Here is a 14,801-nt window from a genome sequence, read left to right as displayed (position 1 = left end):
TCCAGGGAAAGGCTTGCGGGAGAGGAGCAGAAGAAAAGCAATGAAATGTACAGGATTAAATTCTTGTTATTGCTACATACTCTGAGTAAATCTTCATTGTGGTGAGTGTGGTCAGAGCCCCACTGCTCCTGTTAACAGTCCTGATATTTTGCCTCTTGGTATAAACACTGCATACTATTAACTGGGGGGAGGTGAGGTGTCTTCTACTCAGTAGCAAGAAGCCTTGCAAACAAAGCAGTCACAAAAAGACTAAGCAGGAAACCAGGAAAAAGAACAATCAGGCACAGATTATTCCAAGCATCCAGTTCCATTCCTTCCAATGGGGTAGGATGGTTTCTGCTTAGAATATAAAACACATTCTGCTTCTCAAACACCCCTGTGTTTTTGGTTCGGCCCATTATAAAGAGAGGCCATTTGCTCAATCTGGATTCTGATCCAGATTTTGAACATCCCTATACCATGGGTGTTTAGATCTAGGTTTTTGTTGGGGTCTCTCTCTAGATAGGAGATCTTTTAAGTTTATTGCCCCGTCTCCTCTCCCCAGGGTGTTTCCTACAGCCTTCCCCTTTTGCCATTCTCCCTCCTAACCTCTCCTTGGCTTTGTAATATTTGTAGAATAACTACATCGCAAAGATTTAGCAGAAAAGCCTTGCAACATTTGGCTAGTTATTTGCAGTAATCTTTTGCAGAGACTCCTTTGGTAAATACAATACTTTGATAAAAATAACCAGGGACAGATCGATGCCAGAGTCTCCTGGGACCTTTCCTTATGCACTTCTAATAGGTTACAAAGAAGGTTCCATTGCTAATTGCTGAAGCAAGTGTTTTTTTTTAAAAATCCTTTCATATACAAAAAGAACACACAAGGTACAGAAACCAAAGCAGTATAAAATTCTTCTGTGTAACAGCCTGGTTAAAAGGGTCTCCACTTATTGGTAGAACAAGTATGAAAAGAGCACCATTGTTAGAATATACAGTAAAACTATGTGTCTGGTTCACTCTCTATGGTTTACATCCACATGAAGAAAGAACACCCCGCCCATCAGAATCCAAATGGTCATAGATGGATCTGTCTTTGCCTCCCTCAACCAGCTAAGCGTCTTTGACCTCACAGGACTCTCTCACAAGGGTAAACATAACCAATGACTCTAATCTTACTTTGCTCCCAGCAATTTCACCTTTCTTAGGACCCAGACATAACCGCTCTGTCGTGAGTGAGATGGGAAGGGGGAGCAAGTTAGTATGTGTAGCTTGGGCATCAGTCTTTCCCTGAATCAACAGTCCTCCTGCATACTACTTCACACGGTTTTGGCAACCTATCCTCTGCACAACTATATGCGCATATATATATATTTATATATTTATTTATATATATGTATTTGTCAAATTTTATTATACTCAAGAAGATGCAAGCATCAAGAGCTTTGTTTTTTTTTAGCTTTTTAATTTTGTACAAAAAATTAGACGTTTACTATTACAGTAATATTTTGTTTTTTGTTGTGGGTTTTTTATTTTTAAATTACAAAGGAAACGGCAGGCACTGAAATCCCAAAATTAAGTTTGCTTGATTCAAAAATGTGCTTTCCAGTCACACTGTATTTAAGAACTTGTAGGTGTAAACATGGCAACCAAATGACAATGGTAACTAAACAAAAGTAAGTAAAAGGCATCCATCCAATGCTAGGAGACAGATTTGAGTCTTGTTTTCATCCTTCTCCCTCATCGGATCAAAACCCGAAGGAAATCAGTGATTTCCATTTAATACATAGCATCACCAAATAGCGTATGTGTAAAATGTGACCGTGGGGGGCAAAAATTCACCCTTGTGCAGAGAGTCTGCCTACGGCCTACCAGGTGGCTTTGAGTAGACCCTCAGCAAGTGGCTGAATTTGACCCTTACTTAAGTGTGCAACCTCAAAACAAAAAGCAACACAACAAAACCAGGATGATGATTTCTTTAAAAAATATATCAGTTCCCTTTGTAGCACTTTTCATCAGGCTCGACAGCCCAAAACACGCATGGATCCAATAGCAACTGAGCCTATCATCAAAAATATAAGGGGCTGACCCCTCTGAAGATTACAGTATGTTCTAATGGGAACTCCCTAATGAGGAAGCTTCCATTCTTCCCCGATGTGTTAACAGCTATGGGAAATAAAATTATGTTAAAGATTAAATAACCATTAACCCAACATCAACACTTGGGGGGGGGGGAGAGCAACTCCTTTACTGCAATCATCATGAGCAACAAAAATAAAAAGGCAGCCAACTCCATTTCTCAGCACAGATTTCTGAATTGGGACAGTGAAACCTTCAACAAACCGTTTACATATGTGGAAGTAAAAATAGAACCATTACAGAAGTCAAAAGGCAGAAGTATTTTACACCAGATTATAATGATAATATAGCACAGTGTGATATCGCTTACTCTAATAGCAGATTATACAGCTCGCATCAACTTCGCGGTCTACGTTCCAGTTCGTTCAACCAGCGTAAATGGTTTCTCTCCTTTCATTAAAATCCAACAAACCCACTCAACATTCCTGCATTTCTTGTGAAAAAAAAAAAAATAAAAGCTCAAAACCAAAAAAACCAAACTCCCTAATATAAAAATCTTTTAAAAATTAAATTCACAGTTCAAAACAAAACCCAAAATACAAAAACAAATGAAAAGTGCTAGTTTCCTCACGACTATACCTAACTTATATTTCAAATATTCTGCAGTTCCTCTTTCACTTGCAAAGCTGTCCTCTTTCCCACCACGTGACCTTCTCTTCTCATCCTTGGCACCATCCTCATTTAAGAGTCATCTAAGAACCTAACCAGTTAGATGTAAGCTTGGATTCTTTCTTCTTTGAGGGGGGAGGGAGGTGGCTGTGTCTGGTGGGAATGTAATTGAGTTTTAAAAAGCAAATTGTCTTGCTGTAAGGCATGGTGCTCCGGGGTTGGCTGATGGCAGTTGTCTGTTTTCTCCCCACACCCTCCTAGAATCTGCAGACTGTTCACTGATGCAGTGCCCTCCGAATCTGAATGGCAGTGGTGATTAATGAGATCCTCTGTGTTGGTTCAAATTTGTTTTTTCCCCTCAGTAAAAAAAAAAAAAAAAAAAAAAAAAAAAAAAAGGTAGTTGGACTCTAGCCCTGGAAAATAAAGCCATAGCTGATTAATATATGAAATAATGCACCTTTGTTGATCTCCAGCACATACAGTATGAGCTCAGGTAGCAGGAAAGCTGCAAGTGTCCACCCCCCTCACCCACCCCCAATGTCATAGTTCCTTTAAGGACAGAAATTAGCAACAAACAACAAAACCAAAAAATCACCCTAAGTTTAAAAAGGCACCTTCATCCTCCCTCGATGCCTTCTCCACTCCCAAGGATCACTGAACAAATGTGGGACTACTGTGTGCTGTCAAAGCTTTAAATCTCAATCTTCTGGAGCAGGGACCACGACTTCCTACTGCACCTAGCACCGTGGGGCTCTGATCTTGGTTGGAGTACTACCACAATACAAATAATAATCAATCTATGGCAACAGCAGAGCCCCCAGGGTTTCACATGTGTAGTAGTTGGATGGGGTGAATTTTCAGGGCAGTGCCCAGGGGATTCAGATGTGCGAACCCCATGAATTGTGTCTGATCTTGCTCCCCTTACTCTGGAGAGACTTCCAACTTGCTTTCAATGAGAATTTCTCTTAAGGAAGGACTTCAGGGTCAGGCCTCTGATTCCTAATGCACCAGACTGAAAGCATTGTCCTAAGGGGGCACCAGGAAGTCTAGTGGCTTTTGTGCTCTGGCTTTTCACTTTTAGAGAGCTGGACTCAACTCTTCAATCAAGAGAGCAGGAATCTGCTGGTTATATCCCAGTCCCCTGTGGGTCTGCATCATTAAATCACCCAGTCGGTGTTCTCTCATCCAGCACGACTCAGGACTGGAACAGTAAGAGCGCTGCAGATAAAGAGTGAGGTGCAGAGCTGCAGTGGCAAAGGGTCTGCTGGTGCTACCACTGCTCACGGCCAAATGCATTTAATGCCCCAACACACATTTAAAGAGAAATAAGAGCTTTTCCTTCCCCATCATTTTAAGGTCTTAGAAAAGTAACAAAGTGAATCTAAATTTGAGACCTTGGAAGGTTTCAGGTTTAAAGTTACTTGCCAAGAGTCACCAGGAGAATGCAAAGAGCCGAGAAGTGCAGCATCACCGGGGTTGTTTATGTTGCAAAGTTACTCTGCCAGCTTCACGTGTGATTTTAAAAAAACATTCTCCCGGAGGTCTCCAAAGCCCTGCAAATTCCCCCCCCCCCCCCCACCCCCCCCCCCCCCCCCCCCCCGGGTCTCCAATGCTTTATTTAGTCTGTTACCATCAGGAATTTGTGTGACGACAGAGCAAGTCTTCCAGGTTTTCTCAGGAGATGGAGGAATTGCTCTTTGAAACCAGCACCCAGAGGGGGTCAGCAAAGCAGCCAATCAGAAATTTTAATTCTTTAAAGAAGTGCTTCTTCTAGAAGTCAGCATAAAGCCAGGGAAAGGTGCCAGATTTGTCTCCAACACAGGCACAGGATAGACAGTGGCAGTGCTGGCTCCACAGCCTGTCAGCGTTTAAGACCAGAAGAGGGACGGTTAGGAGCCAAAGACTGAGTAGGTACTGGGAGAACTAGGGAGACAACTTGGGTGAGGTAATATCTTTTATTGCACCAACTTCTGTTGGTGAGAGAGACAAGCTGTCGAGCTACACGGAGCTCTTCTTCAGGTCTGGGAGAATTGTCCACCTAGCTGGAGAAAGGCCTTATTTGGGTCTGTTATAGGCTGCAGTGACTAGAGGGTTCCAGCCCTTCCCATCAAGGAAACAAGAATGAGTCATGAACTCTGATCCCTCCTATTGTGCTGCACTCGCCTCATGACTTGAGTTTCCGTCTCACTGATTAATGTGATTTCCAGGTAGAGAAAAGGACCGATTTTCTGCAGTGCTAAGCAATGGGAGTCATGGGTGCTCCCCATCTCTGGAAATAAGGCCTTCAGGGACTGGGTAAGGAGAAGCTGTGTAGTGCAATCCTCATGATGACTAAAGATATTCTTTTAGTCCACAGCCAGCCACACACTCTGTACTACACACAAGGCGGCATCTGACGGGCTGCCAGGAGGTGTAACATGGATAACAGACTGGGCAGCAGGAGGCAGATTAGTGACAGCAGGAGTGGTAAAAGCTGGCACAGTTTTAAGGAGCTTGGCACATAGGGAAGGTAGAGAACAAGAAGGGGACCAAAAAAAGCCTTGAACGGCAGAGAAGAAGGAGCAGGAGGTGGAACTTGTGGCTCCATGTTTAAATGACTGCTGTTCTCCCCCCTTGAAATTTAATCGTATGTGTGGTCACCAACTTTCCCTTGGGGGACAGGACCATGGAATTCTTGGGAGCCTCAGGGGAGATCCATGAATTGTCAGGATGTACTTTTCCTGAGGGCTCAGGCTAAACCTGGTAATGAGTCGGAGGGGCGGGGGAGGGAGAGAAATGGCTGTAAACATTTGAGATCAGTCAGGAAAACTATATTCAGTTTAATTCCCATGGCCTAATAGCAGAGATCCTTCACATTTCAGCTGACAAACCATCGGTCAGGATATTAATGCGCTGTCTGGTTATTTGACAGGTTATTATTTAATCAAACAGCAGTGGTTTATTGTTTTTCATTAAAGATACAGTGTGCAATATAAACATCCCTTTTCCAATGCATTTTCATTTGCCTAAAAGGAACCAGTTAGCCATTAGCCTCGGAAAGATTCTGCAGCGATACAGATCATGCACAATGAGACAAGGTAATCACTAGCACCAATTACCATTAAAAGGACCTACCATGCATGCAAATTAGACCCAGGAGTCAACAGGCTGGGGTTTAATGTCACGGGCATCCACCAGATTCACCGAAGCCCTGTTACTCCTGTTAATGTTTTTCCTATTTGTGTCATTCTGCAGCAAACAGGGTGAGGAGTTAAAGGCAAAACAGAGCGGATTAATCAAACACAAACAAACAAATCAGTCAGCTCAAAGGATTGCAAGGGGGGAATTAGTGGAGAGAGAGAGAAAGAAACAAAATTGGCAAAGGCATGAGCTATTCCAGGCACTGACAAAAGCATTCGCGGCAGCACTTCACTTCATTGCAATCATTATTCACAAGTCCTAGCCACTCGTACAGCCTCTGAGCCACGGTTATTGGATTGTTCACCAGCTAGAAATCAGCACACACGTTTCTCTTGGATGGGGTAGTGCAAGGGGCATCTAGACTTTGCCCAACAAAGGGCTGCTTCAACAACATGACATGCCACTGAGGTGCTGCCCTCAGGTTCCTAAATCAGACTGTATTTGGGCTGCCCTCCATCTTTAACAGGGAGGAAGCACAGACCGAGGAAGAGACAGGTCCTAATGCCGTCTTAACGCAAGTAACGTCTGCTCAGATCAAGCCAAAGCATTGCACAAAGGAACCACCACTTGCTTCGGTGGGTTGCACCTCAACCTTAGGAAAGATGAAGGTGGCCTTGGGCTGCATTGTACAGCTCTGTAGGCTGTATTTGGCTACCTATGTGTGTCACATGGTAAAAGTAATAAGCACCTGCTAATCCTCTCTCCTCCCACCCTATCCCCCTTTCCTCTGGAAGAAGCATTTTCTGTCATTCCTGCAGAACTGCATCCTAATCTTTGCAGCCATCTCCCCTAGTTCACCCTCCTCCTCAGAATCCTGCAGTGTACACTAAGACTGTGGCTGGGTGGATTGGAAAGCTTATACCATTAACCTCTGGTTCAGGCTGGGCCATCTGTTTCCATATCAGAATAACATCTGTGTCAATCAAATGGTATTTCCAAAACGGGTAACTGGGATTTAGACACCCAATTCCCATCAGTGGCAATCTCAGAGCCTTGTGGCTCAATCTTTGTGTAGCACTTTGGAAATTTACCCTAAAACATAACCATGAATAATACGAAGTGAATTGCTCCAAAGCACTTAAGATAGAAATTTCCCAGTTTGATCAGGGCTACTACACAGTAAAACAGGAAAGGACAGAGATGACAAACAAATGAAGGAAGCAGCGACCACTTCCAAAGGCAAAGGTGAAAGCAACCAAAGATTTTGTTTCCTTTCCATCTTTACTAGTGACTGTAAAGCATAAATGCAATTAGCATTCCACATGTTCACACTAAAAGGTGATTCCCATTATACATAGCACAATGGGTGCAAGTTTAGGAAATGGATTGTACACAGACTAAATAGGGCAGCTAGTTTTAAACGACAGTGGCTGTTCCCTTGCAGTACAGCTTTAAGGGTCGCTGAGGTCTCCTAATCCCTGCACAGCCATAATCTTCACCCATTTACAGAACTGGATAATGGAAGGTCATATTAAAGTAAGATCGGAGGCTGGGCTAACCCAGAGGGTAAAGAGGTCAGTGTTTCAGTCACGCTGCAGCCACATGACGTGAGACTCCTACTCATTCAGGCCGGCTAATAACAGCAAGCTTGCAGGGTGGGTTTGGCACTGGAAGGATATCACAAGACAATGGCTTATATTAATGAGGTTGCTAGACGAGAAGCTTCTGACAAGGTGAAGGTTTTAAATAGCCTTTGAATGAAAAAGGAAAAAACTATTTGTGTCTGAACAATTAAAGTGTGGACTGTGGCTGGCCTCTACCTTTAATAGAGAGGAGGGGTAGCTATGCTCAATCCTGATGGTGAGTGTTTGTGTCCACATGTTAATATAGACAGACCATCATCACGAGGCAGGCGTACTACTGGCTCAGTCTGTGGAAAGATTTTCTGCATGCCTTTGCTCAGTGCCTTGCACTAACTTGAAAGTCTTTCCTTTTCAACTGCTCGGCCATTTACCCTGGAGCATCTGGATCTTCTGGAGTTTCCACAAAACACTGAGGAGATTTCACCACAGATGCTCAGGGCTCCCTAGCATGGAGGTTCCCAACACTAGCAGCAATGTTTTCTGTCACAAACTCTTGTTTCATTGTTTGGTTTTTCCCAGTGCTGACATACAGGAGAGTATGCGTGGGTTTTTGCGAGGTAGGGAGGAGTCCCATGTGCCACTGCACTGCTGGAAGCATAAAGCAACTGCTTATAAAAACTTAGCTAAAATTGTGAATGAATGTAAGAAAAATTTAGAGTCAATTACTTGCACGCAGCCTGTTTTGGTAAACTCAATAGCCCACAATGGAAGTGGGAGATTCAAGTCTGACTTTTCAGGAAGAAAACTGCGTGGAAGAAGAGAGTTGGAAATTCATTGTAAAGAAGGCTCTGTGTAAGAAAGACTGACCCATATACAGAGTCCACGTGCAGGAGAGTCTGAGCGAGGGCTGGGAGCTATATACACCACACTGCTTTACAGCTACACTCCGTTATGGTTTCCATGGTGGGAAGTAACTGTTCGATGTGACTATTCTCAGAACAAAAGTCTCCTGCGGAGCTATACACTTTAGGGCTGGGGAATGTACCTAGATGGAGGAGCTGAAAGTGATAAAGCAAACACGTTCTTTTGTAAAACCGTTATTTACCTACAGGGACTTGAGCACATCTCAGCTTATAAAACCCTCTCCTGCAGTTGCTCCCTTATTAGAAAGCAGCATTTGCTTCCATTTAAGGCTAACGAGCGATCACTTACGAAATGGTGCCTTTATAGCGAACCATTTGCAAGCCCCTGCTGAGTACTTGCGACACATGTTCCTTGCTGCCTGACACTGGATGTCCCATTCTGTCATGACATTAAGCAGCCTTTGGAATAGCTGGAAGCTTACTTTTAAAGGTTCTTTCTCCGATGCATCCCCTATATTGTCATTGGTCTTGTATTTGCGCTCTTTGTCCCGGTGATCGATGGTGGAGTACCCATCTGTGAAGGAATGACATGACAATCAGGCAGCAGCAAAACCATGGTACATTTGGCTGTTTTGCATTGTCAAAGAACTAGAGACAGACAGAGAGAGCATTAGACCAAAAACATAGGGATGTGCCTTCCTCGTGGGCTGATGCTCAGCAATTTTATTTTTTAACCACCTTTCTTTTTAAAAATAACTCCTTTTATACCACCACCTCCGTGTCAAATGCTGGTATCTCATTAACAAGCAGCACAGTTTCCATTCTGGCTGGCTGCAGTGTAGTAGTAGTCTGTCCAAGGAAAGCAGCAAGCTGTTACTTCACACCCTGTGGCTAATGAGCTCCAAATCCAGCTGAAATCTTGTGTTCTTAGTTTAACAGCCTGATTAATTGGCTGGGTTCCTTCTCGGAGTGGCATGCAATGAATTCCCACTCCTTCTGAACTGGACTACAAGCAGGACACGACAATAGTTTGGAGACGTCCCCTTTGGAATGATAAGAAAAGCAGCCTGTAGGGTTTTGTGAGCTCTCGATGCAAACCCTGCTGTGCTGGACCTGCCTCTCATTTTGAAATGGCACCTGTGGGTGATTTTTCTCCCTGACAGTTGAAAAGCACTGTGAATACACGAGTAAACAGGAAAGAAGGGAGTGGAGGGGCTTTATGAAGAAATGCTGTAATTATTTCAGAAACTACGATTCATTGTCAGAGGTTACAAATATTAATTTATTTCTGTGGTGCATCAAGTTTCCCTCATTATCAGGGACAAATATATTCTCCTGCCTGCTTTGACAGCTTTGTAATCTGGGCTAAGTGACAGTCAAATTTATGGTTCTTAATAAGCTTTGTATCTCTCCATGTAATTAAAGGATCATTACAGGTTCTACTTCCTGTCAAACTGTACGCTCCAAAAAGATTTTACATAAAACGTCAGAATGCCTCATGTCTTGGTTTATTGCTTGCATTCAATAGGCCCTCTACAATCAGTCAGTCACTCCAGATGTCGTTTTTGTGGGCTACTGGTGAAATAAAAAGTGAGCCATTTTAAGCTGCAGCACGAAAAGCTTTGTAAATGGAGTGACTCCTGGCAAACAGTCTATGGGGCAGCAATTCTCAAAATAGGGTACACAGGCTGCAATCCAGTTAATTTATAAAAAGATGTTGGCTCAGTAAATCAACATATGCAGAATGACCAGGCATTTGAGATGGTCCATATGTTTAATTAAGATCAATATCGTATAAAAAGATAATCCATAACTACACTAATTATAATGATTAAGGCAGTGTATCAAGTACATTTGAGTTATGTGGTGCATAACTTAAACCTTGAAAACCACTGCTATACTTTCAGTTCTCTGCTGACAGTTACGATACCTAGCATCCCTGCTTGTGCCAGTTAGACCAAAAAATTCCAACCATCCACCTAGCCAACACTCCTGGGGGAGCGTACAATAAGTCATTCAGTTTCAAATTACACACACACACACACACACACACACACACACACAACTAGTAACTCACATGCTGATCTAAAAACTTTACAATTCATAGTAAAAGTCATGGGTACATGCTATACATTTAAATGATGATAGCACAATGGCGGTTGAAAATCGACTCTCCCAAACTCGGTTGTCAACTCAGAAGCAGCCCTTTACATTTGAAAATGTATTTAATCATATTTACTTACAAATAACAGATCACTGACATTGTGTAGCGCCTTTCATCAAGAAGGATCCCAAAGCACTTTATAAACAGGTAAACTATAAAGAGAACTGTTCACCCACCACTGAAATGCAATTGCCACGGAGATGATACATGTTTAGTGTTTAACATTTCACAACAATTTAGGACAGGAGGTAAAGAATATCACCATATACAAATGGGAAAAAAGTGGATATTTTAAGTAGGCAAAAAACTAGTGTTTAATCAATACACCAGCCCTCAGAATCCTAATCTTAATCAAAGTGATAAAAAATGGTCAGGGTCTTTGGGTTTACATCTGAGCTAAAAGGCATTTTGTAGTGTGTATTGTCGGTCAGTTGAACGCTGACCCCTTGTTAATGGTGTCACACATGTCAGTTCTAACGGATTGTTTGGAGCTAAAAAACACATGCTGAGTTGGGAATATATCAAGATAGCAACTGAGATAGGAAGTTTGTGCTTAGACTTATTAAAATGAGAACCATCCTGAAGGAGGCTGTACCAGTACAGTAATATCTCAGTGCCCTGAAGGCAATGGCTCTGTGGTGGAATTAACAAACTCAGTTCCTTCCATGTTTCAAGATTAATTCTAAAGATCAAATTTAATTTAGTCTATATGGAATTAACAAGCAATCTGGAGTGTGCCTTAGGAAGGTATAAGCCATTTGGACTTTGGCTGGAGGAGCCTGAGGAACGGAGAGTCAAATATTAACATTATCCATTTTCTTGGAGTTTAGTGGAGCAAACCAATTACCTAGAGTTAGTGCATTCCCTGTGAGTTGGCCTTTGAAGGTATTGGTGATGAGATACAGAGAAGTCCCAGTGACCAGTTATAGCTGATTTAAAAGTTTCCAAGAATAGGGCTCTAGATAATTTGACAGAAACCTTGGAACCTTGTTTTCTAGAGGTGGTGAACAGATCTGAGTGGACTCTCCTAGGTGAGAGATTCTGTCAAACTGCCTACCTAAGATCAATTTGTATTTGTAATACAATTTGTAATAAAGCCACATCAGTATTAACCTGCAGAACAAACGAAGCATTGATTAGATTAATATTTTTCTCTGAATACTGAACTACAGTCATCTGGGCACAGAACTTCTGATCTTATGCCCCTGACTGCTGAACTAGTTAGTACATAGCTATCCCATTGTGTGATCTTCTTTAAGTTATTGTCTTCCACAATTATTTCAGTCTTCCCTTATGCAAACTACGTATGGACAGTTTATTCATGCCGGGGGGATGCTGTCAGCTGAGATCATGGAAGGTAACATCTTTCTGTTATCCTGACTTTTTGGAAATATTGTGTTTGATTTTCAGCAGTGGCTTAATCTGACTGCCAAGTTGGCAGGTGCAGATGTGAATCGTGAGATATCAAACTATCCAACTTGCAGATTACACAGACATTGAAATACAAATATTTGTAGCTGGAAAAACTGAGGCAAATCTGAGTGTGTTTATGCTGTTTTACTAAAAGGAAACAGTTGGTCTGTCCCAGATTGCGGTACCTTTCAAATCTCAAAGTACTTCACAGAAATATGGACTCATCCCTATTTTATAGATAGGGAAACTGAGGCACAAACCAGTCACAGCGAGTCAATGGCAGAGTCAGGAGCAGAACCGCTATCTCCTGACTCTCAGCCCTGTCCCTTTATACAGCACTGCCTCCCATGCAGCATTGCAGCCTTCATCCTGAGAACCTCTTGCCTCTAAAGTGGCTATTAACAGGAAAACCCGACTTTTCCCATACCAGAGGAAGGTCAATAGAAACAGGGCTTAATCCCTGCAATTTTTTCAATTGTTGCTGACAAAGCAGCAGCTCAGGCTTTTAATTATCCTTCATCTCCATCAGGGCCCTAGCCCCTGAATAAGTTGTTCTCATATCCATGCCACAAAGTCTAGCAGCATTTCGAAAGAGGATGTCTTGCATGGACACAGCTTTGCTTTTCTCTTTAGAAGTAGGAGTTCCTCCTGCTGCTGCTATTCTACATGTGAAGAACAGACTCCAGACCACCCAGCTCTTCAGAGTTTATCTATCCATGGTCCTTACTGCTTCATCTACTTATGCAGAATGGCTATGTATTTCATGGGGCTTCGTGGAAATCTTCTCTCACTGCAGATCCTGGTGGGCAGGTTGCATTTGCCGTATTAGGTTCACCCGCCCCCCAGGGTGGAAGTTTTTCCAAGTACTAGTGAAATCTCCTCCCTCTGTCCAGTACTGGTTGCCATGAGCAAGGCAGCTGATGCTCACTATCTCAATGGACTTTACACCACACAGTAATGCCAGTGTTATTGAGACAGATTGCATGGATTGTACTATGGCCTGCAGCATCTTGTTCTTCACTGCCTTGCAGGCCTCAAACCCACAAGAGACTCTAGAGAAGTCTGGTGAAAGGGAGCCATTCACATAACTTGTATTGGGAAAATGAAGCCATTCTGCCTGGCTTCTGAGAGATGCCCTTGATGGACAGGTGGAGCTGAGAAGACAAGGAGAAGTCATTACTTTCTCACAGCCTGCGTTTTGTATATGGAAGGAGGAATGGAGGGTTATTTCTTCGTCCCATGCAGAACTCCCATTGAGCCAATGAGGAACACTTTAAAGTTGTTGGATTGATCACGTCCACCTGCTGTTAAGCTCTACTTTGCATACAGAAAACCCTGGCACCATTCCTATCACTTGTAGCAGATTTTTACAGTCATGTGTTCCTATTTTTAAAAAATGTTTCTCTTTCCTCTCTTCTGTGAAAGATCCACATATGCAGCCGGGCTGACTAATTCCCTGACTGAATTCAGGAAAACAGTGACAATAATTACAGACTGAACAATAAAGTACTTCTTTCCTCTAGCCTCTTTCAAGTAGGGTCATTTTTCGTGCTAACCTGTAAGAACAGCAGGAAAAACGTTTTCAGACAGAATATGATATACAAGTAGATTTAAAGCTACAAAATTAGTGTCCCTTTTTTTAAAAAAACAATAGTTGAAATCTGATGGCTTTTGGGTCTCTAACTCCAGGATGCAACCACTTCAAAGCAAAGAGATTAAAATGCAGGAAGCTCTCAGTATATTTTCATGATCTGGTTAAAAAGTAGTGGGATACCGGTATATATGCAGTATACACATTAAAAAAAAAAAACCAGACAACTGATCTTTTGGAAGGAAAAGTTCTGTTTTTAAATGTCAGCTTTATCCACATGAAAGAATACCTCCCAGAAAAAGCGCTGAACTTTCTCGTGAGTGACAGTGTGCTCTATTGAAATAGACAGGGGGTCGATCCGGGACTGCATTTACCTGGACCAAGTTCATCCAGAGGAATCATATCACGACTTCCAGCCTTCTCATTATCTACAAAACAGAAGCATTGAAACTAGTTGTATCATGCTTACTGACATGAAAACAGAACAGGCTGGGATTAATCACAGGGCTGGAGGAAGTAGAGGAGACAATGATTTATTGCACTCAAGAGACTATAATGAGGATACAAGAGGCTATAATGAAACAATATTAAGGTTCTGATAATTCACAAAGAAAGGTTCTGAGTTAGGCCCCCAAAGAGAATGCTAAACTGACCTCCCTCGTGCCATGGCCCTGAATCACATACATTCCTCTATCCGAAGGATGCCACAAACTTGGTGGCTGCTCTGAACCACCTATACTTTCTAGAATTTATCTCTGGACCCATCCAAGATGGGATGAGGTTCCCATCTTTGCCCAGAGAGAAGAGCAATCAGTAGGCAATCAAAGGCCTCAAGAGGGTAATTTTAATATTGATTTCTATTTCCATCATGATCAAAATTAAAGGACTAAGGAAATCAACATGGTCTGGTGCCCTGGCACCACTGGTGCAATTATTGTCAAATCTGACAAACTAAGCACAGTTGGGTCTGGGTCAGTACTTGGATAGAATACCTCTACTGCAAAGCTAAGTCACACAGGAAACTGGGCTGGTGATTCAATGGAGGGTACGTCAAATAAATCAGCACTGAACAAGTGTTCCAGGGCATTGCTAGAGGTGATGCCCTTTGCAGGAGATATAACACCAAGATCTGATGACTTGTGGTTAGTAAAAATACCATCCACTTACCACAATAGTTAGCCTGCTCCTTGGCTAAATTCCTGCTGGGTAGTTACTTCATGCCTATCTAAAATACTCCCTATAGGCTTCAACTGAATTTTTCATCCCGAAATGGTTATCATACATTTCATGCAAGGGAAGTGATCATTGCCTATATAGTCTGTAATGTCAATTTCTTCAGG

General features: G+C 42.4%; 1 protein-coding gene across 2 annotated transcripts in view; it reads right to left on the bottom strand.

The window, feature by feature from the left end:
- Positions 1–5,650: 5,650 nt before the first annotated feature.
- The window catches only part of ARVCF (ARVCF delta catenin family member), a 240,666-nt gene continuing 231,515 nt past the window's right edge, over positions 5,651–14,801 (bottom strand). Inside the window, exons 14-16 of one of the 2 annotated variants that reach the window (XM_026656880.1) lie at positions 13,836–13,889; positions 8,776–8,867; positions 5,651–5,955 (exon numbers count right to left, since the gene is read on the bottom strand). In XM_026656880.1, coding sequence (XP_026512665.1) covers positions 5,854–5,955; positions 8,776–8,867; positions 13,836–13,889 — 248 coding nt within the window. In that variant the 3' untranslated portion in view covers positions 5,651–5,853. Of the gene's footprint in view, positions 5,956–8,615; positions 8,868–13,835; positions 13,890–14,801 lie in introns of those variants that run through there. The other variant, XM_026656881.1, reaches the window with a different exon arrangement.

This window comes from Terrapene carolina, unplaced genomic scaffold (assembly GCF_002925995.2).
Source record: "Terrapene carolina triunguis isolate 2854851 unplaced genomic scaffold, T_m_triunguis-2.0 Scaffold234, whole genome shotgun sequence".
Taxonomy (NCBI): Eukaryota; Metazoa; Chordata; order Testudines; family Emydidae; genus Terrapene; species Terrapene triunguis.
This window is presented reverse-complemented; position numbering and strand designations above follow the sequence as displayed.